The sequence below is a fragment of the Cygnus olor genome, chromosome 4 (assembly GCF_009769625.2).
Source record: "Cygnus olor isolate bCygOlo1 chromosome 4, bCygOlo1.pri.v2, whole genome shotgun sequence".
Lineage (NCBI taxonomy): Eukaryota > Metazoa > Chordata > Aves > Anseriformes > Anatidae > Cygnus > Cygnus olor.
In genome coordinates this window covers 26411850-26434696 of record NC_049172.1, presented here as the reverse complement: position 1 = coordinate 26434696, position 22847 = coordinate 26411850, and the positions used below count along the sequence as shown (strand labels likewise).

The 22847-nt window shown below is 38.2% G+C and overlaps 1 protein-coding gene across 1 annotated transcript; it reads right to left on the bottom strand.

Annotated features, from left to right (window-relative positions):
* Positions 1 to 5157: 5157 nt before the first annotated feature.
* Positions 5158 to 21476, bottom strand: AADAT (aminoadipate aminotransferase). Its single transcript, XM_040555347.1, has 15 exons — positions 21411 to 21476; positions 20918 to 21015; positions 20280 to 20353; positions 18469 to 18637; positions 17362 to 17494; positions 16684 to 16758; positions 15225 to 15434; positions 14645 to 14710; positions 13367 to 13449; positions 12058 to 12154; positions 11177 to 11238; positions 8818 to 8882; positions 7249 to 7355; positions 6492 to 6593; positions 5158 to 5311 (listed from the first exon to the last, which is right to left on the bottom strand). Exons 1-15 carry the CDS (start codon positions 21474 to 21476, stop codon positions 5273 to 5275), a joined length of 1446 nt encoding a protein of 481 aa, XP_040411281.1. The 3' UTR covers positions 5158 to 5272.
* Between the last annotated feature and the right edge of the window lie 1371 nt (positions 21477 to 22847).

Below are 22847 nucleotides of genomic sequence, written 5' to 3'. Positions count from 1 at the left end.
TTCCTTCTTGGTCTGACAGGTAATGTTCCAAGCGGCAGATGCTTGGAGACCTCCCCTTTGGGAAGATGAAGTTCATGTTTGCTGTTACTTTGTCTTCTATCTAACTAATGACAGTTTCAGCAATGGAAATGAAGCATGTTATATAGCAGTGCAAACAGCTCACTTAGCTACAAGCTTAAGGAAATCTCATTTCCATGTGTGAAGAAGTTGTTATAATAATACCCAAGAAAGAAATATCATTATTCCTGCTTAATAACTTGAGTGCTGCCTTTCCACTTAGTGATCTTGTCCACATTTTGAGTGGTAGAACTGCGGTTTTGTGGATTAAGCTCTATCCAAATATTATCTCCTGGAGACTAACTAAAATGATTTATCCTTCTGCTTCTTCATCGGAGTGGTAAACAACACTTTAGTTTGAAACTACTCATTGCTTTCCAGCACATTTTGTCCTTTAATGTGAACCCCAAGGCTCTACATATTCATGCTCTTTTAACAGAGGCGTTATGGATCATGTCCTTAATAGTGTAAGACTTAGAAAAAACTTTGTTCCTTTAAAATTTTCTTTTACTGGCATAGTGTTCTTTCTGCAGGTCCTTCTGTTCTGACAGCTCTGTAACCCTGCTCCTGTTTAACCTCGTGCAAGAAAGCAGAGTTGGCATGGATAAAAAGGAAAAGTGTTTCATTCTTATTTGTGCATGGGTACACATCGGTGTGAAAATCCCCAAATGTCTCTGAGATCTCTATTTGTAGAACTGTGCCGATAATAAAAGTTCTGCGGTCAGTTAAAAGGCCCAATTATATTTTTAATAAATCTCAACTAAAGAAAAAAGAGAACTCTTCAGGCCTGCTACGAAAAGGTACCTTTAATTGCAAAGATGACTGTATGTATGGGCTTAACAATGTGACTGGAATGGAGTTATAGTCAGGAGAAGAAAACACACAGTGCTGAGAACCACAGCTATCTGCATATTGTAGAGTATTTCTTGGCCACTATTCTGCAGCAGCATTTAGCCAGACAGAAAAATAACAGACATATATCAGTATGTCAGCTTTCACTAACAGAAATGTTGGTGAGTTAGTTGTATTACCACCAAATCCACTATTTTTTATCTGCTTTCATTAACCAAGGAAACAAACAAAATACTTTAATAATTTCCAAAAACTTCCATTAGGCTGTCATTAATACACAGCTCTAACAGGAGATCCCCTGTGTAAGAACAGCAAAAATTTGATATCATGAAAAGAGCAATGGAAGATGTGGTTCTTTGCACAGAGTTTTTGATAGCTAAAATATGTACCTCTGTAATGAAATGAGTCACTCTAAGCTCCCTTTAGGATCAATAGAAGGAAAAAGGAACCTTAGAAATTCATCTGACCAGTTTTAAACCTCAGCTATAAAAATGATGAATCTCATTGACTGATGTGAATTATTCAGATGCGGATATGTACATTGTTGCCTTCATAAACCGACATTAGTACGGATGGATTCCCAGAGCAACATCTAGTAAATAAGCCAGTTTAAAAAGTTTGTAAATATTAATAACATAATTTCCCCTCATAATTACTGTTAATGTATTGTTTTTTGTTTTGTTTTTTCCATTTCTTGCCCTTTGCTTCAAAAAAACTTGAAATGAAAACACTACAGGATCAGTTCTTAAAATGGCACAAATCAGGGAGATGTTTTCAGGAGACACGTATGAGAGGACCCACAAATGTCAGGCATTGTGCTTCAGCGATTCTGCTGATGCTCTGTCAAATGCTGATGCACCTTCTGGTGGTTATTCCAGAACTATGGAGCACACAGATGCTCCATCAAGTCCTTAGTGGCTACAGGAGTGGTGATATGCACTGAAAAGATCACATTTCCTATCTGCTAATGTACCTGGACACTGGAAGGGCTTTAGAGCTGGCGTCTCAAGCTGGATGTAGATGCAAATTGCAGCATTCAATATCCAGGAACGAAAATCCTGGGCCAGGCCAATCGTATTCTACGTCTGTTAGTGCCTGATTTTTTGGAGGAAAGTGCAGGAAAATCCTCTCTTAAACCTTTTATGTTCAAAGTTCATTATTAGCCAAATACAGTGAAAGATAAAGTTCAAAGTTCTATGTAAGTCGAGAAACTGAAATACCTTGTTATTTTTTCCAGGTCACATCATAGCATATTCACTTGCTATATCAATCCAGATATTATTTAATTTGAAAGTAAAACAAAATATAATTTTGAATGTATTTTCCAAATTCTGTATAGCTAGCAGGAAATCTTTTAGCACCAGTCAGGTTTAACACATCTCTGGGATACTCATTCTCGAAAAGCATCAGCAAGATCCTTATCCTTATATAGTGATATATGAGCTTTGCAGGGTGACACAAAAGCCTCCACAGCTGCTGTTATGAGAAAACTGAGGTACTGGCATTCCTAATAGCAACGTTAGAAGAATGAAAATGTATGTTTCTTTGTATTTGCAGAGTGCTTTTCACTCAGAATGATTACAGTTCAAGCGCTGCAATCATTCCCTTCCCACCTAAGACATAGCCTACAGTGGGCTGCTTGAAAACTGCTATTAAATAATAAAGCAAACAGGGCAGATTAGGACATGAACCACCACAGCTCAGTGGAGCTCTTTTAAATATTTACTCCAGTGTATCAGAATATGGACTGCACAGGCAGAACTGAAAGTACTGCAGATCTATAGGCCACAAGGTTTTAAAATACAAGGTTCTACACAGAGCAAACCATTATTGAAGAATAAAGTTTAAAATGAAATTTATGTTCAGAATTTATGGGACAATCCCACAAAACTAAGCCAAATGTTTTCCACATGTCCTCTGTAAATTCCTGCATACCACCGCTGATACTCATGGATGCATTCAGTTGGATGAAATAATTCTCTGTATGCTCACAGTTTAGCATAAGAATTGTCGTAACTGTATATGGACATACATTCTCTCTTCTAATGAATTCCCCATAAGTTTTCCAACAGTCCCCCAATTATTCATAAATCAGACTTATGCTGGGAGGCTCTAATTTTGAAGTAGAGGCATGTATTTTCCTTCTGATCAATGACCTGTGTGGACGTAAAATTTGCACATGTAATTTACGCAGAAATTTGGGAATTATGTTGGAGTTATCAAAGTTAATATTTCCATCCTTGCTGGGAAAAACTGCACCCCCTTGCTACACCTGTACAACTCCCAAAGCAGAAGTGTGACACGCCACACAGTGAGTCTGTATGTGTGCAACAACACATGCACAAGTGGTATGTATAGAACGTGCTGAAATTCACAGTCCTTGTACAATCACTGGAGTCATGTATAGTGGCTAGTTGTCCAGAATTTCTAGGCATTTTTTGTCTACCAAAGGTCTGAAAATGCAATGGAACAGAAGTGTAGGTACGACAGCAAGTGCAAACAATTTTCCACTCAGAAAAGTGTCTGGAGCTCCAGCCTGCTCGGAGCTGAGCACCTCAGGCTGCTCTCTGTAGCATTGCTGCAAACCCTTCCACAGCCATTGCTGCCCCTACCTCCGTAGCACCAGAGATGTGCTTACAAAATGTAGCCCTCTCCTTCCCCGTGTCCTCTCTTCCCCAACAGTAGATTGTGCTACTTGCATCAGATCTCTAAATCCAGCTATTAATAAAAGTGGCTATTTGCTTTTGGAGGGCTGAAATATAAAGGGAAAAAGAGCACTAACAAAACTTTCATTACCTGATCATTTCCATGTGAATCTGCTGCCTGGCATTTTCCTTTTGTATCTAAATGCCTTCCTCCAGGAGCATTTAATCACAGCGAATCCTGTGTCCCAGGAGACCAGAAACTGTAGTATGAGGTTCAGTTAAACAGCATGTGCATATAAGATTTCACTACCATTGTTCACTTTGCATTGTTCAGGATATTAATTTAATTTTAGATGGTTCACCACAGTCAGGGAAAGAAAACCAAGCTCTCTCCAAATTAAATTAGCTGATAGTAAAAATATCTGATGTGCAGCAAATGGGATTGCATTTTCCTTACATTCAACTAGATAATCATTTAGAGCTCTGAAAGTTGAAGAGTATTATTCAACACATCACCAATGTAAGGCTTGCTTAATAATGATATTTTGATTACATTTTTCTTATTCGGGTCTGGCTTAACAATGGCAATAGTACTTGCCTGAGAGCTCTAATCAGTCTTAAACGACATTCTCATTTATTCCTCTGTAAAATACAACAACTATATTATTTTAATTAAATAGACACGTCAGCTCATTCTATTGTATAAAATGATTTTCTAAATTGAACGTGAGATAAAAATTGTTTTATTGATGATAGAAAAGTCTGAGCTTTCAAAATCGCTACATGTGGTTAGGAAACTGAGTTGAAAGCTGAAAACTCGCTGTTAAGCAGCACTGTAGAGAGGACGCTGTTAGTTTGGACCTCCATTAGCGCCACCAAAAAGTGTAAAAATGGAGAGATTCATCTTGAAAGATTTGCAACTTCAAAGATGGTGTTGGTGCCCTGGGAGCAGCTTTGGGACTGCAGACTCCCCCCGGTGCTGTGCCACACCATGGGACTCTGTGCTGGGGCTGGCTTCAGCCACAGCACCAGCTTGCAGCGAGGATCGGAGGGAAAACTAGAGATGTGGGTTGGGCTGCAGAGTCATTAAGTAAAGTTGTTTTACTTATACCCTGATTTTGTCAGTTTCAAATTTAAAACATCCTTACATCATTTTTATCTGACCAAACTTTAGTAAAAGTAAATATTGATCTTCAAATCTTCAAAACCAGATACTGTACAGCGAGCCAAGAAGGAAAGTGGCACACAAAACAACTCCAAGGTTGTTGCAGGAATGTATCAGCTAGGATTAAGAAATAATGCTTAAGACCACCTCAGGTGTAACTTCCTAAGTAACTGATTTCCCTGCTTCCCAACCCAAACAGAAAACAAAAGTGAACAAACAAACAAACAAACAAACAAAAAAACCCAACAAATAAAATCTAACAATACTATGGATTTGATAGGAAATAACAACAGAACATTTTGTTCTTAACTATATAAAATGTTTTTGAATTGGAATAAATCTAGTAATGTAATGTCCTGTCATAAAAAAAGGCAAATTGTTTCAGCTAAAAAATAGAAATAAAAATGAAAGAATGAAAAGCAATCCAAAGGAATCTAAGGAAACAACCACAGTGTTGTACTTGTTTTTAAAGTATTCTGATGAAATACAAGTGTTAACAAATATTTTCTGGAGATATTTTTGATTGCTGTATGAGCTCTGTTCAGCTTTTCCATCAAGCTTCTTTTATAAGGTCAGCCAGTCTCCTGAAAGCCTGCAATGATACAGATAGTTCTCATTCATATTCCAGCATTACTTAAATAAACAGTAAATCTGTAAAGCTACTAAAACTACCCTAACAATATGTGAACTCACAGTTTTATACTGCCAAATTCTGCTGATATTCTCTGTTTTACTTTTTTAACAACATATATGGGCCTTGAATCATATTGTGACTAGATAAAGCTTCCACTAATCTGATAGAAAATAAAAGGTAGGGCTTTCTGGAAAAAAAAGACTATGTATAGTGATGTTCAATGATTATTCAGAGTTCAACTGTAGCTAACGAGTTGTACTTTTAATACAACTAGTGATCCTTAGAAGTGTATCTCTTTTAAGCCAGTATAAGAGCCTAGAGGCTCCAAAGGTAAGAGAAAAAGAACAGTTCAGTGGGGAAACGTAGTACAATGTCAGCAAGATACAATTTGACTGTCAGTAGTATGGTTATGAATTACTTTCATGAAGAAGAAGGAATAAATACAGAAGAAGAAAGAGAAGGACAATAGAAACACCCATCTGTTACAAATGTTTGTAACTAAATGAAAATGAAACTCCAAATACTGAACTTGCAAGCACCTGAATCAAAGGAGTATTAAATCTGCACAAATAAATATATCCTAGTCTTTCTCTCCACTGATTTTACAGATACAGCCAAATAATATCCAAAACATTTGTAAAATACATAGATTCCAGAGAAATGAAATGCAACATGTATGTGAATTGTAGGAAAGAAAAACAGTATTCTTTCTTATGAAGGACTGACAACATACAAAAAAGGTAATTCAGTCTCAAGAATGGACAACCTGGAAAATAAAGACACATGATGCTTCCTAGTGCTAAGACAAACAGCAAACCTTACTCTGACTTCATTAAAGCCTTTCTGAATAATATCTGGGTTGATTAAGTGTGAGAATCTGCATGTATGAGATACACAGAAAAAAATCAAGTGGTCCTAAAAATTTGGTACCTTTCAGGTAATTTCCATATGAGTATCTTGCATAAGAAACAGCTAATACTGCTTTAGAAGTACTGGCTTATTGTGTAAGTACTAAAACAACTACATTAGGCAAATAAGAATATGCATAAGAAGTAAGTATTTAAAAATAAGGGAACATCATTAATGTGAGAAACTGTTCTTGAAAATAAAATAAAAAAAAAAAAATCCTCTCACTTACCAGATCCATCTGGGCTGGAGAAGATAGAGAGAAGGAAGCTCTGACATAGGAACTAGGCTCTGAACTATTGATATTGAATGCTCTTCCAGGAACAAGTAACACCTAAGAAAAAGTGATTAGACACCTAGGTATAACCACTTGTATGGTTTTAAAACAGTATATTATATTAAATTTTAGAAGGCTCACTGTTGAAACACTGATATCAGAATGTGGCTAAATATATTCTGCCTCTTCAAAACAGGAAGCTAAAAATATGGAAACTGGCATCAGACTTCAATAAAAAAAAAAACAAAAACAAACAGAGAGCTCTTAGGCTGGTTGGTAACAAGGTCTGGCTTGTTATCACAATGTTTAGATGTACCAGTGCGGTGGGATGTAGTTTACTCAGTGCACGGTGTTGCCTCTTACAGATTGTAGAAACAAAATCACACTTAATTTCTCTTATTAAGAAGATATATTTCTGTATCAATGATGGCTGCCCACTATATTAGTATAATATATATATCTCATATACATTATATATAATATTATATATGATTTAAATTTAAGCTGATTAAATATCAACATTTGAATACAGACAAGAAAATATTTTATTGAGTCACTACATTATGTGATGGTTGTGACTCAGAGACTCGATGATGATTGTGCACTCAAGTTCCTTCACTTTTATGCGTGTGCATATGTGGGGATAGATATGGTAAATTTATTTTATCCTTTCCTCATTTAACATCATAAACCATTAAGCCATAAATCATACTTCTTTCTGCAAGGCTTTTTCCATGATCAGCTGCTCTGTATCAGAAACTCCCTTAATTTTGATCCATAAGAACATGCCAGCAGCAGGAGGATACCATTCTGCCAAGCCTAGAGAAAGAAAAAAGAACTGAATCAAGAAAGAAACTTCTGCTCCACCTGTAATAAATACATTATAGATTCATGGATGTAGATTTGTTGCTCCAATGAACTCAAAGGGAATTTGGCCACAGATCCAGAATGCCACTTGCTAAATTTATGATAATAATCAAATCTGTGTGGGCTTACTACACTCATGCTGGTATTTTCAGTACTTTTTGTGAGAGATTACTTTGAATTATGGAAAACCCAAATATTAAGAAATTAAATTTCTTGATTACATTGAGATCAAGTAAATACCCTCTCCAAGCAATCTAAAATATTTTTTTCTGCTGCAGTTTCTTCTAGTACTACATTGACTATCAATGTAATTTAAGTGTAGCAAAGCAGAAAACTGTTTTCCTTTAAATTGGTTATAGATTTTTGCCCAAAGAAAATGGGAGCCTAGGAGTTATGAGGAGGATGAGAGGGCTTAGAGAGGATTTATGTCTTAAATTGTATATGCAGACTTACTGTGTACCTTTGTTTACCTAGAAGTAATTCTTTACTTGTTTTAGGATGTGTTTTTTGTTTTGACTTATCATCGTCATCTCTTCCTTGATGTATTTAACCATTACATATCTACAAAATAAAGGTCTGTTTTCTGTAATAATATGGCTCCTGTTTCTAAAAAAATCTGAAGACCCTATAATCTTTTACATATGAGTACATTTTCACAACACATCCTAAGGTAACACAGTGCTATTATACTGCTTTGATATTTGGGAAATTGGGACAAAGGGGGTCCAAAGTCAATAACCCATGATCATACAGACCCACATAGAAAAAGAGGAAATACTTATCTAAAAACCATGAATTAGCAAGAGTAAGTACATTAATGACCATATGGTACTCAAGTATCTAAGTCCCACGGAAGTGTCTCAGCTAAGTGGGCAGTTCTTAAATAATTATTGCTGATTCTACTTCAGACTGACTAAAAGCAGTGAGTCACTAATGGTAATTGCACTGGTGTTGATCAGTTTCTTTCTGTGCTCTGATCAACCACAGAAGTGGACATCTGAAATTCATTTCTGGAAGAATGACCATCACTAGTATTGTATCAGTTGTTTGTATTTTCTTTTAAACTTAGGCCACTAAATCTGGGTATTTCAAATGGAGATTTTAAAGACAGAAATTTTAAACACAACAAGTATAAAAATATAGTGGAGTGAAATACATGCTTTTTGTAAAACTGCTTTATACAGTAATGCAGTGAGCTTTTTTCTCATTTTCGTCTCGTCCCCCACCAGAAAAGCATGAAAACAGCAGCTTTAGATAATTTGTCCTAAGCTTAATATTTAATGTCATTGATTTGCTTATAGTGCTTACCTATCACTTCAGTCAAGAGATGACCTTTACTGACTTTTCTTGAACACGAATATGATAAATAGCTAGAGAAAAAGTCTAAGTAATTAGCTGTGTTGCACTCACTGACCTTTTAACCACTTGTCAGCAGCAATGAGCATTGCATCCCGCTGGGTCTTGTAGAACTCCACAACTCTGAAAGTAAATTATCAATTCCAAGTCATGATCCCATAGTGCTTCAAAGTCTGTTTGTTTCCAAAAGCAGAAACAAGGCTTTTCTACTTTAACAAATAAAATGCATGCTTGGTGGAAATATGAGTATATCCTAGATCAGCACAATACAATAATAATGTGTATATGAAACTTTGTATATGTATCCGAAAGGTCTTGAATGCTTCAGAGTCTCTCCAACAAAGCACAGATCAATCGGATAGAGGAAGTGCCTTTGTAGTTGCTTCTTAATATTTACAGGTCAGGGAAAATTCAGTACTAAACAATACATGATATCCATTCTATTATATTAGTGGATACAAGCCGTCTTAGCAACAGTAATCGCACAAAACAAGCATATGGAAGAAAATGAAGGACGTGTACATCTGTAAAAGCACATAGGCGATATTGGTGCATTTGGGTTGAATTTCTGTAATAGGTACACAAGGAAACGATATTTCATAAAGTAAAAAGCAAATCATATGATAAACTTGTCATGACTATCTGACAGCTTCCCCTGTTCTAACCCTCTGAAGCTACCGCCTTCACACTTTAACTAAAACTTCCAAATAATTCCATGTCTTACTTGGGAAAATGACAAACAGGGACAAGTCTTGTAGCGTTACTACTTTTGTTGGCATAAAATTAGAGAGCTGTGATTCTGCAATGGTAGACACGAGAAATGTTTGATACAGATTTCATAGATCAGGTGTAAAGGGGTTTCCTTCCCTGGGGATAAACCGTACTTAGTAATCTTACATTTACATTTTTGATACTCTTTGAACCCAGAGCTTTGATTTCTGCATGTATTTTATTGAACCTGATAGACAAACAACATGTATCTCAAGGACTTAGCTTATACCAATTGCTACACTCTGCAAGAAAGGGTAAATCTTCTGCAATTTTTACTGCATCATAAATTCTGTTGTAACTTTTCTGCCTTTTTGTGATGTTCTTTGACTTTCATGGTGGAATGAAATTATAAGCACGAGACAAGACTTTCACAGAAATTTAACTGCTCCAAACCACAGTCTAGCTACTAGTCAGGAACATGATCTGACAAGTCAACTGACCCCAATGAAATCATGAGGAAATTGTACTCAGTTGTTGGGCCTAATCAATAAGTCACCTGACATTGGGGTCTAGAAGGTTATAAAGGGTTGTAGCTAGCCTACTACAGTACTGTTTTCATTAGGTCAAGAAGAAGAACAGCTTTCTGGCTTGAGTAAGGTTGCCTCACTGTCAGGAAAAAGGTAAGTGAAAAGATGTTTAAGATGTGTATTCTAATTGCTGAAAGTAGAGCTGAAGCGTAGTCCAAGTTCCCCTACAAAATCAATCATTATGCTCTTATTTCTTATACCTATCCCACGGAACCTAAAAGGAGGCAAAGCTAGGACTGATATCTCTTTATTTTTTTAGTTAATAGTAGTTATAGTATAGTCAATAGTCAGATCTCAGGGCACAGAAGTGGCAGTTACAGTCAGACATAAGAAACTTTTTCATGCTTTTCTGATGTTCCTATTACAAGCCTTTACAACGTGTAGCATACTACCCCTTAATGTAGAAACTTGGAGTTCTAAGGGTATCTAAGTATGACATTTGAAATGAAGCATGGATACTCCCAGGAAAACAACTGAAAACTAAACGCATGTCGGTCACTGTAAGAAATACCTCACTGAGTTAGACCCTGGACCCTCTGTCACCAAATGTGGTGATAGAGGAAATGTTTAGTGAGTCTAGGCAAACCTTGATGCTTTCTGTAGTGCTTTCTGTTCTCATTTCTCCAGCATTCCCAATAATTGGATTAAGGCTGTTAGAGGATGAATCACTGTTGAGTTAGGGAGGGAAGAATTCCCTTATAGAAGCCATGATGACTCCTGTGTAAGATTGTCTCAGTGATCTTAGTCTCTGTTATAGACCCTATCTAGCAGTGATGATATCTTCATTCACTGCCCTGTAGCTCCCAGGATCCTCTTCAGTTCTTTTCAGATGGGAGTTGCATAGTTGCTATGCCAGAGGACCAACGGATTGCCAGCCTGTAGTGGTAGTTTACATGCCTTGACCTGCATTTCTGCAATTTCACACAGAGTTCCTTCAGCGCTTCCATATGAATACTGCCAGTTTTGTTGACCTGGCTTACCCCATTGGCCTAGGACTACTCATCTATCTACCTCAAACTGATGCATCTCCTCTGGCCTGTTCACTGCAAGGAATGTTTTGTGTAGGTAACAAGAAGCAGCATGACAGATGATGGGATTCAGCACGTGACATGATCCTACCTGTTTATATGCTCCAAAAAGCCCTTTTCTCCCCATTGCTGAAGAAGCTGTGATATCATAATCTAAAGAAATAAAGCACACCATCAATACCATATTTTAAACTGGACTTTCCCACAATCATCAAAAGACATGTAGCCATATCTTATTCAGAATTCCCCATGGGCAAGCAATTGCATGCATGGTCTCTTGGAGTCCTTTATAAACAGAGGTGGCAGCAGCAACAGACAGTTTTATTCCATGTTACAGCTGTCTCCAAGGTTCCTTAAGTATTTAGATGCTGGGGCAGGAGGAAGGAAGTGAATTGGAGAGCTAAAGGAAGGCAATGTGTGTTGCTTTACAGGAGTTTCTTCCACCCCATCAGTCTCTCTACTTTAATACTGCCTCTATGATGAATTAGCAGAGTTAGAAGATGAAAGTCATATCTAGATGTGCTTGATGTCTCTCTCCTTTACTTATTACTAATTATAAAGGGGCTGTAGATGCCTGACTGTGTTGCGATGCTTGTGTGCTGCCAGTAGTCTTTTAGCTACTGACTGTAATGAAAAATGGAGGGGGGAGTACTTCCAATGTATGCTTCACATTGAGGTTTTTCAAGTGAACCTACTGTCAAGAGAAAATAATTTAAATCTTGGTTCTTGAAATCTGATGGCTAAGGGCATGTTAGCTGAAGCAGTGGTGCTTTCCATGCACTAAGATACCCTCAACATCTGGTTGTAATTTCTCTGGTGGTCTCTCTTCTTTGGCAAAAACAACAACGCAAGTTTTTATAACTAAAATTGAAAAGTGCAGAGCAACTATAAAATCTGTTTGTTTTTGGTTTCCTGTACCTTGAAATATGTTATCTTTTCACAATACAATTCAGTTAGCAGTTTAGTACTTGCCTGTGTGAAAGTGCTGGTGTGCATTGTTGAAACCTGAATGTGTAGAATAACTCTGTCGATAAGAGGCTTGGGACCTGTCAGAAAACCTATTCTCAACCTAGAAGAAATAAAAAAATTACTACAGGAAATGCCATATGCTAATCTTTAAGTTATTGTTTAACTTATAACTGGAAAACCTGTAACCATTTCACTGACACTGTAAGGATCTTTTATGCATTTATATCTTCGTACTGCTGTAAGTCCCAACTTTAAGCAAATTGTGAGCTAAGTATCAGTCATGAGAAAAAAATAAATAAAAAGGGCTTTTAATGCTCATAGTTGCTCCCTAGTTCTGGGACTTCAGGATGCATCCCACATTTGTAGGCTTTTCTCTGCAACCATAAAGATTACATGAATCAAAGGCAAGGAAAGGTGGATTATTCACATAACCAAAATCATGAATGCTCAAGTTTTATGGAAAAACAGATAGGAACTGACAAACAGGCTTGCTCTTTTTGCTTGCTTTCAGCACTGCAGAATAAACAAAATCTACACTGATAAACTAGGCTCTTACTCATTTCAAGGCTTATGACCCATCTTTACTCAGATTGTCTGGAGTAATTATTTGAAGAAAAACAAAATCGGTAAACTCAGATGTGTCCTTGACAAAGATAAAATTGCATCATGCCTTTTTGTAGTTTCACTTCTCAAAGTGTAATCACACTTAACATCGTGTTGTCTCCCCACTTCCTTGGGGATGGAGTTACAATCCACTAGCTGCCAGTGCAGAATTCACATTACTTTATGTCTATCAGAATAGTAAGCAGAAGTGAGTTAAAAATCAAACAAGTCAATCTGTGTGTAATTGAAAACAGCCAGCTTAATTTTTCAGGTGGAGACAACCTGTAAGAACTGTAAAGCTTGAAGATAAGAGATCAGTATAATGCTATGCTTGTTGAGAACGATGCCATCATTTCTCTTTTATATTGGAAGTGTAGGGAGTCTGCGGGAAAGCTAAGAGAGAGGAGAAATGGAAAAAGAGAATTTCTTAGGAGTTGCAGGAACAGAGCTGCAGCCCAGCAGCCTATATGGTGCCTGGAAGACTGGGCTGCCTGGGTCGAATGGCCTATCAGTGTCTGGAGGGAAACTGAATTTGAAGTAAAATAACTGTCAAGAGATGACAAGAAAAGCGAGCAAACTGAAGAAAAGTACTTTCTAGAAATGAGTAAGTATTAGATGAAAAAATTGACATGTCTGATCATGTCAGAGGTAGTATTAGTCTTATGACATAAACAACACACAATGCTGAGCGGTCTGAAGCTGGCCTTACCCAGATGAGAGAATTTTAGAGAGAGAGTCAGTCCTGATAACTCGGCCATCCAAATCCATTGAGAGGAAAGATGGAGCCCATGGCTTGGAAGAAAAAAAAAATCCAAGTTGCTAGTATGAATTATGGAAGAATTACTTTCTTTGCTATGAAGACATAATTATTTCTTAAAAATTTTGCTAGTAAATATTTTAGATGGATATTCAAAGGACAAAATGCAGTAACTTGCTGACAAATGTTTGTTTAGACCAGCCGTCTGAGATGTGAAAATGTTCTATGAAAGTCATCAAGAATCAACGTTGTTACTTTTTGATGCTTAGTGCACTGCTCTGCATACAAGTGTTCAAGTTTTGCTATGATGCCATAAGTAGGGGAGACAAATAATGAATTCTCTGACAAGGTTTTTAGGGAGTGTACAGAAAGATGTTGTAATTTTTAAGGTGGGACACAGTAGCTTTTAGCTTTACCTTTAAGAAAAATTAAGTATGTCCAAATTTTGATCATACAGAGTTCAACACAGATCAGATATTATCAGATATTCTACTACTTTTACACATTTTCCACTCACACTGTGTAGCAAAGCTAAACAATGCTATTCAATGACTTTGTAAGTGAAGCAATTTTATTGCCTCCTCCCACAAAAACATATTTCAAAACAAATTATTACACTTCAGCTTCTACAAAAGTTTAACTGCTCTGATAAGACCAGCTTTTCATTCCTAAAGTTGGATGCTTGAGCAGATTGTGCTGCTGCAGATCCACGTATGAAGACAGTTAACTGCTATCATTACCCATGTGGGGAAAATTCAAAGGGAAGGAGGGAAGCTGCCTATCCAGTACTACTTCCTGTGCTATTTGGGAGAACTCTCTTGGAGTCTCTAGAAGGCAAAGGGGTAGAAATGAGATCCAGTAGATTGGAAGCAGGTGGTCTTCCATTGAATGGAGAAGTGACTGGGCTGAAAGGCACATTAAGATGCTGCTATTTTTAAGAGGCTGCTTCAGTGGCATATTTGTTCTGCTCTGCAGGCAAAGTCTTTGCCACTTTCTTAATAGTGAAGGAAATTCTGTCCTTTGTAGAGCGTGAGGAATTTAAACTGCCGTGATTAACTGGCTGATGCAATAAAATACCACAAAGGGGACAAAAACTGAAAGTAGCAATAGACTGCTAGGCCTGCAACTAATTTGGAAGGACATGAAAAAGAGCATGCAGGAAGATTCATGGCTCAAACCTTAGTTCTGTTTGGGACAAGAAAATGTGCTACTTAGTATAGAAGACATTACCTTTTCAAACTGAAGAAAGTAATAAGGATCATCTTCTATTATAAGGAAATCATATTTTCTTGCAAGCTAAAAAAAAGAAATGAATACAAAGAAAAGATTCATTAAAATGTAAAGACTGTAAATTCAGTTATTTCTATACTCTGGGCCTATTACCAGGACCATACCATGATCCCACTCATTCACTATGCACAAGGCCCTATCAACAGAAGGTTTTACATGCCCAATTTGGAGCAATTTAAACAGTAGGCATAGTGCCTGCAGTGGAAGGACAGGTATGTAACTGAAGGTCTGTTCCATGTAGTGTTTAAACTGCACAGTAGACTTGGAGTAAACCCACTCTGAAGCCCATGGCAAAGGTAGCAGCCAGCAATGGGCTACTACTGAAAAAAAATATTACCTAATGCATAGTCTACTTCTGCAGAGTTGTCATGAAAGAGATTTTACTTTGAAGCAAGTTCTGGGAAGAATATCTACTAGACCAATAATGAGCCCAGTGCCACATGTGGGGTATCCTTAACTGAAAAAAGACTGACATTTATCCATTTCTACCAACAAGTTTCATAAAGCCCCAGCTATGTACCTGGTAAATCTCCTTCTTGCGCTCTGCGGTCAGAGAGTTGCCAGTTGGGTTGCAGCCATTTGGAATAGTGTATAGGAATTTGGGGAGACCGTGACTACGATTTTTTATATCTTCTGGACTCCAAGCAGATAGAATTCCTTTTAGAGCTTTTGGAATAATGCCATGTTGGTCACTAGGAACATTAATAATGTTACAACCCAAAGGTCTCAGCTGTTGATAGGAGGAACAAAACTGTTATAATACCGTAATTCTTAAGTCTTTCTTTTGTCATTGTATCACTAGAAATTTTACAATACTAGTCTTTATGACTTTATATCTATCTTCAAACTCTGCTTCCTTGTGATTCCACAGGAAGCTTGCCTCAGCTTGCTGTGCAGCTTGTCAAACTTAGCATGTAACTCTTAATTTGCCCTGTTAAGCCACCTGAGGAGAAGTGGGTAACTAATGTCTAACTGGTGCTCTTCTATAGGAGACAGCATGATTTTGCAAGCAGAAAGGCCAACTCACAGGAGTTGTGATCTCATTGATTTCAGGAGTTGTGTTCTCATGTTCTCAACACAGAATAAGTATTGAAACTTCATTTCCTGCTGACAATTTGCATTCTACTTAAGTGGAAGTGCCAGAACTATATGCTACTCCTCACTGACAAAGGGCAAAGAATCTGTTCTCAGTAGATATATTCAGCAATACAAGGGAGAATGAAGTGATGCTACTGTAATGACATGTTGACAGCAGTATGAAAAGATACAGGAAAAATACAAACAAAAAAGTACACTGTCTCACCTCTGCGGAATTTGAATTTGTACCATGTAGCTCAGCATTTCAATGTAAAAATGCAAGTTGCTGCCGAACTATCTTTGATTAGCCAAACATATACTCAAATTTAGCATAGTCAACAATATCAAAATTCCTTTTGATGCAAAGGGAAACTAGACTGGAATGGTATATCATCTATCCCAACTCTTCTTACAGTTCTTATGCATTTTTAGTTGACGTTTAATTATGTACTGATTATTTTTTCAGAGGTAAACTGTTATTTTTGTACAGTTGTTATTAATTCACATTTTAAAACTCATGGATGTTCCATGCCTATTCCAACTTATGGGACTTATAGGTACAGTATGTGTAATCAGACTATAAAATACTTCAGTTATAAACATGCTGACATGATGAAATTACCTACTTACAAATTTGTTTCCAACTGAGAAGGCTATGATAGCTTTCTTCCCAATCTCAAATATGACCTTTGTCCTAGGATTTAGAAAAGGACACTGTCCTGGCAAAGCTTTTATGAATTAATGTTTATGAACTTAATCAGACTTATGAACTTAACCAGACTGACAGTAAAAACTCGATTCTTAGATGTGTTTTTGCACTAAATACAGGTCATATAAGCCTGCAGATGTACTATATTGCTGTTCAAATGTAACATTCATAGCTTTCTTGCTTAAATACTTACAGCTGCTAGTGTCCCAGCATATGTAGGTGCATCCAAAAGGATGTTGTCTCCAGGATTAATGAGCATTTCAAATACCTGTGAAAGAAAACAGTGTATTTTGGAAAGACTTTACATGTACTTCATAGTTCTGACTTTAGTGGGATTGTAAATCTTGATTACATATTAGTAATTCTCTAACAATTTAACTAAGCTGTGTAGAAAACAGATGAAGAATCAGCTTTTGAAACCAAGCGAAGCCAGGTAATCAGTTAGGGGATAACAATTAGAAATGGAAGCAGTTCTCTATACAAATGAAACAGTGCTTCAGTTACAGAAAGGATCAACTAAGCAGCAGTGGACTGAAAAGGCTAAGTATTTAAGTCTAACACAATTAGAATTGAGCTACAGCAAAGCAAATAATGCATCAATTACTGCACTGCTTGAGTAACATGAAATGTTATACTAGATCTTCTGACAGACTTTTTGGTTTATCAGAACTCAGGTATTTTTGACATGAGACTGCCCAACCTGTTTTACGTTCTATTATATTGTGTTGATAATATGTTGAGACGTATATTTAACAAACTACTCTGCATATTGTTGTATACTGACACCTAATGCTGAATAGAACTGAACTGATAGAAGAAAAAACATCTCTTTGAAAGAAGTACTTTTAACATACAGAGTTTTTGGTCTTACTTTGCACAAGCCTTCCTGGCTGCCAGTTGTGATGCACATTTCCATTTGTCCTTGCTCAGGACTATAGTTGGCTGTTGGGGGATTGTGTAGATTTCTCTGAAATTTCTTTAGCCAAGACAACAGTTCTGGAATCCTGAAACATGAATAAGATAAGGTGCATCTAATATCTTATACAGGCCAAAGATGGGCTGATCCTCTAAATCAGTGTCAAATCTAGCACACAGTTCAGAGTCTGATTTAACTGTCACTTGCTTTATCAAATAATGAAAAATATTTTTTTATGGAAGAGCAGAAGAGATGAACATTTCTACCCAGATAGTTTGGTTTGTAGACTATAAATGATTTAGCAATGATGAAATGGATGGAGGCTAAACAGCATCTTTTCCTAGGAATGATTTTTCCATACTCAAATGTGGCAATGTGACAAAGTGTGCAACACTTCTGGAAACAGGCTGTGGGCAGTAAGAAATCTGGAAATGGGTTCTTCAAAAATGTCTTAGGTTTCTGCAGGATGTTCATAACTGTCTGCATACTTAAGCTGTGACTTTTCCTAATATTTAAGTGAACACATTACTCATTAATGCCCTGTGTGCCTATGTAGGTACACAAGTATTTTTGCAAGTGTGTCAAAAACCTAATTTGGTGCTAGTTGTTGGAGAGTTTTTTGAGTGCTAAACTAACTTAATATATGCATTGTTTATACTAAAAATGTCAATACTATAAATACTTCAATTCCACTACCACAAGTAGTATGGGTTGACTTCTTTAATACATGGTACCAAATAAGAGCAAAACAAACACTCCAAGATGTGGAAACTATGCACTGCAATGCAGTATCACTTAATGAATATCTTATTGCAAAATGAGTCCTTTTAGTGATTTAGGAGTCTGGATTCTCAAACACCAGCAGCAAGGAAATGCTCTGGCTTAAGAATTTTGAATATTAAAAAAATTATTCATCTACTCAAATTTCCACTGAAATGTAAATACTGAAGAAAACTGAAAGAAGTTAAAGCTGTTTTTGTGAAGATCAATTAATACAATAAAAAAGGATTTAATGATCCTTTGATTCCAGTATCTTTAAGTGCAAGCAGCCTTCATAGATACCCTGCTGAGGCGGAGTACTGAAGAGTCCTCTTCATCAAATCTTCCCCAATCTCAACAGCATTTCCATGTCCAATGGCAACAGTAGCCTTCTTAAATGGAAAAACATTAGGGTTTGGTGCCCCTCCAGCCAGAGAGATGAGAGATGGAGGAGACCTTTGCATCAATTCAGCTAGAGTAAAAGGAAAAAACCTTGATTACAATCTGATTATTGCAGGAACTGCTCACACACTTTAGTCAGTATCCAATAATGGACCAGAAGTTTGTTCTATTTTTCGCTTCATTGTTTAACAAGTCATGAATTGAAAAAGATGGTAACTCGTTTTAACCTTGCCTTTCTCTGTGGTTTAAAAAGATGGGAGGTGGGTGGGGGAGGAACAACACCAAAAATTCTCTTTAAACTAAAAATAGCTTTTTTGCCTTATCTGGACTGTTTTTATACTATTAGAAAACCTTTTTCTGACTGATACCTCTAAGCTTGAGGAATTTAAAATCTTAATGGCCTTCTGTTTAGACTGATTTTGAATGATTGTTTTTATATTCTGCCTCATTTTAGTTAACATGGCAGTACACTGCTACCAGTGTACTACATCTATGATGACAGTGTTTCCATAAGGGAGTGGAAATTGTTCTGGCAGCACAGCTTTAGTGGCAGAGGCACTGTGTAAATAAGACAGTATACAGAAAATGTTGACAATTCTTGCTTTAAAGTCAGTTTCACAATCATTCAGATCCTATCTGTGCTCTGCTTGCAGCACAGACTGGACTGTATTTGGCAATTGAACTTGAATTCATTCAGTCTAAGAGCTCAGAGTATGGCATTCACGCTGGCTTGATGCTTTTACATCAGATATGAGAGGACAGAGGATACCAAATCTGGTGTTGAGACTCCTGATAACAGGTTTATTCTCTACTACTTATTAGCAAACTTGAGCATGAGGAGTTAATTTTTATCAGTTCAGCAGTATTGTTCATGTCTCTGACTTCTGGTTTTGTAAGGAGATTTACCTTATCAAAACTGCAGTGCTGAAGTCTTTTTGTACAAGCCATGCTACTTAATATTTGTTATCATGCCTATCAGTGTATCACTTAAAAGGTGAATAGAGAGTAACTAGAGTGAATTAGTTGACTTAGCTGTACCTGCATTAAATAATTTAAGCAGAGCAGTAAATGCCAACCCCTTGCCAGGAGAGGAAATTGACCCCTGAAGGCTTAACTACTGAAGTATGTCTCATGCTCTGATTCTGTCAGGTCCCCGTAGGTTTCAACTGAGTAAGCAAGTAGGCAGTTAACCTTTTCTATTTGTCACCCAGAAGACTATGTAACATGGTAGCCTAAAGATAGCAGTGCAATATAGAAAAGGAAAGTGTAGTAACAATGAGCTGGGGTTGCGGAATCTATTAGTAGGATACAGGAAAGTGAGGTGGAAAGAAACATGCTGGGACTGCATTTCAAGACATTAGCAGTTTTGTTCCTGGGCAATGAGTGTAAATTGAGTAACAAGCTGTGCCAAAAGCTCTGCTTCAGAAGCAGTAGCAGAGACTTTCAGGCACATGTTTAAGTGACAGAACAATACTATTTCTTCTGTCTGGATGGGTTTCTGAAATGGTTTGAGGCAATTTACTTTTCTTTATGCCTGCCTCACATCTCCAGTTTAAAAGAAGTCAGAGCAGTTAACTGGCCTTGCAAATACTTGTCAGCTTACAGCACAATATTCTCTTAAGCCGTTTCAAGTTGTTAGCCACGATAACTCAGCAAAGTCCAGAACACAAAGATCTTCTTCCAGAGTCCCTACAAAGAAGGTGTATACTCACTCAGAAGTCTTATTGGAGATTCCTTTCTTGCTGCGCTCACAGTTGTGATGAACCGAGAATAATTCGTATCTGTGGGGAAAGAGCAGTTAGTTGGACATACAGCTGGAAAAGTGCTTCTGGTATGGACGACTGCCACAAGTAAAGCCTCCAATTTGTCATCTGCATAGATGTGGCCTTTTGTAAATCGAACGTCAATTCATCCATGTTAAAATCAAGTGTTGGATTTCTTCCGTTTGGAATTAGGTGTTTTTTCACTTTATGCACAGTGTTTATGTCACAGCCTCCCAGTGATGCTGGCACAGTGAGATTAGGCCAAATGCTGCTGTTCAGATAACAGCACTACGGCATTGATCTGGGAATTTGGTGCTTGGTTACTAAACAAAAAAAAAGTCTTTCCCCTCCTTTTACTTTCCAGGTATTTTAAAGACCAGCTTACAAATGTACAAGTGTTGACAAGACCTTCGACACCCATCAGCTTTTTAAAAATGAGAATCCAGCTGAATGAAGCTGGATTAAGTATTGCATTTAACGTGCTTTAATAATTGCAAGCTAGCATTGAGGCACAACACTTCTCAAATTAGAGGTGTTTGTTTTTAGGAAGGGTCATTCAGGATGTCTTTCAAACCGCTACACACCTGTTTTCCTGCCTTTTCCTGGTGCCCAGATTCAGATGATAGCAAAAAGCATTCCTGCAGGAGGCTTCACGGCCTGCTCTCGCAGGAAAGCTGTCTGCTTCCTAGAAAAGCATAGCAAGCGAGTGAAGGGCGAAAAGATCTCGTGATTTCGAACAGTATTTCAAAGCGTGCTTTTACCGAGCTCGCAGAAAAGTCACTCTGTAGCAACCCGAACAACATGTTTGTAATTAGAACCGACCCGTCAGGCAAGAATGATTAAAAAAAAAAAGTCACGCTTTCTGAAAACAGCGTTTCCAACCTCACCCTCCGCAGCCGCCTGTGCCCTACGTGACGGCTCCGGCCCTCTCCGCTCCCGCTTCCCGGCTTCCCGCCTCGGGGGCGGCACCGTCAACCCCCAGGAGGGCAGGGCTGCGGGTATGGAGCCCGGGGAGGGACGGACGGAGGGAGGCCGCCGCCCGTTCCCCTCGCTCCGGTGGCCGTTGGGGCAGGCACCTACCGGCGGGACGGGGACGGGGCTAGCAGCGGGCGGGTGTCGGCGGCGGCTGCCCGCGGTGCTGGGCATGTGCGGGCCCGCCCGGGGGCGGGGCGGGGGTGGAGGGGGGCCGGCGGCGTCCTGCCCGGGGGCCTCGGGACGTGGGTGGAGGAGGGAAAGGGCAGGGAGCAGAGGGGTCTGTGTGGGGCCGGGAGGCGAGGGGGCAGACTGTCCTCCCGCTGGTCGCTGTGACCTTTCCTGGAGCTGCACAGCGAGAAGGAACTCGATGGGTTAAAACACGGCAGAAAGGGTTTCATTTTCCAACCAATTCAGGCTCTAATCCACTTACGTTTTCACTAAAGTTTCTTCTGATAAAAGGGAGGGCGACAGATCAAAACTTGAAGCAGGACATCTAAAAGTAATTTTTCCCCCCACAGATAAGTAGGATCTCAACACAGGTGCTGCGCACTGATCGTGCAATGTGTAGCTACTGCTACATAGGCTCAGAAACATGGCCTCATCTAGTCATGGCTTTGGGCTTTGCTCTTCAGCATGGTCTCTAAGCACTAATGCTGCTAAGTGTGCAATGGAAGAGAAGGAACTAGCTCTAAAATATGGAAAAGAACCAATGAAGAACCAAAGAGAACCAAAAGAAGAAAAACCAAAAATATGTCTGAAGAACCAATGTCAAAGACCTGTGAGATCAGGCACGCTTTGTAATGTGCAGGTCTTCCTAGTTAGCTTGGAGGCAAGAGTAAAAATGTTGAAAGAGGTGAGCACTGGAGCATCTGATGCTTTAAATCAGTAAATCAACAGGCCTTAAGGTGCCCTGCGTTTAAAACGCATTTTAGCTGGCACCTCCCAAAACCTGCTCTAGGGAAGGCTGAGAAGTGTGAAATAACCCTAGCCAAAAAGAAGGTGCTGTTGCAAGATACCATTTTTCCTCCTTCTCGGGTGACTTTCTAGTGTTAGGATCAGCTGACAGGCTTCCTAATTAGATGGAGTAGAGTGAAATATAAATGTGGTTCCCTCCTAGTTTCTGTAATGTGGGTGAGGAAGTGTTGTTTGCTTAATTGGTATGTGAATGTTGCCATACTGAAAATCATTTCTGACTTCTATGGCCTGAAGATTTCATGTTCAAGTTTGGGTAATTCCCTTCTAATAGTATGAAGGAGTAAAGACAAAAATAAATGAAAAGGATGTATAACTATAAATTAACGTATAGATTGACAACCTGTAAGAAAATGAAGGTGTATATCGATTACTACTTTAAGCAACCCCAAACAGAATGACACCAGACCTCTGTGGGGAGCTGGCTGTGAAAAGACCAATTTAATCTGAGCTACTTGTTGTGTAATCTTGTTTTTCTGTTTCCAGGCTGTCAGTGTTGCAGTTCATGGCGCAGACCAAAGCCCAGAGAAGCCCAAAAAAAGACTTCCATTGGTTTCTGTGGGCTTTGTT

Bases quoted from the DNA above. Each gene is read 5' to 3' on its own strand.
- AADAT (XM_040555347.1), bottom strand. From the start codon at position 21,476: ATGCCCAGCACCGCGGGCAGCCGCCGCCGACACCCGCCCGCTGCTAGC. The intron at 21,016-21,410 runs GTAGGTGCCTGC...ATGCTTTTCTAG, and splicing joins GCCCCGTCCCCGTCCCGCCG to GAAGCAGACAGCTTTCCTGC. The intron at 8,883-11,176 runs GTAGGATCATGT...ATTTACTTTCAG, and splicing joins TTTTTGGAGCATATAAACAG to AGTTGTGGAGTTCTACAAGA.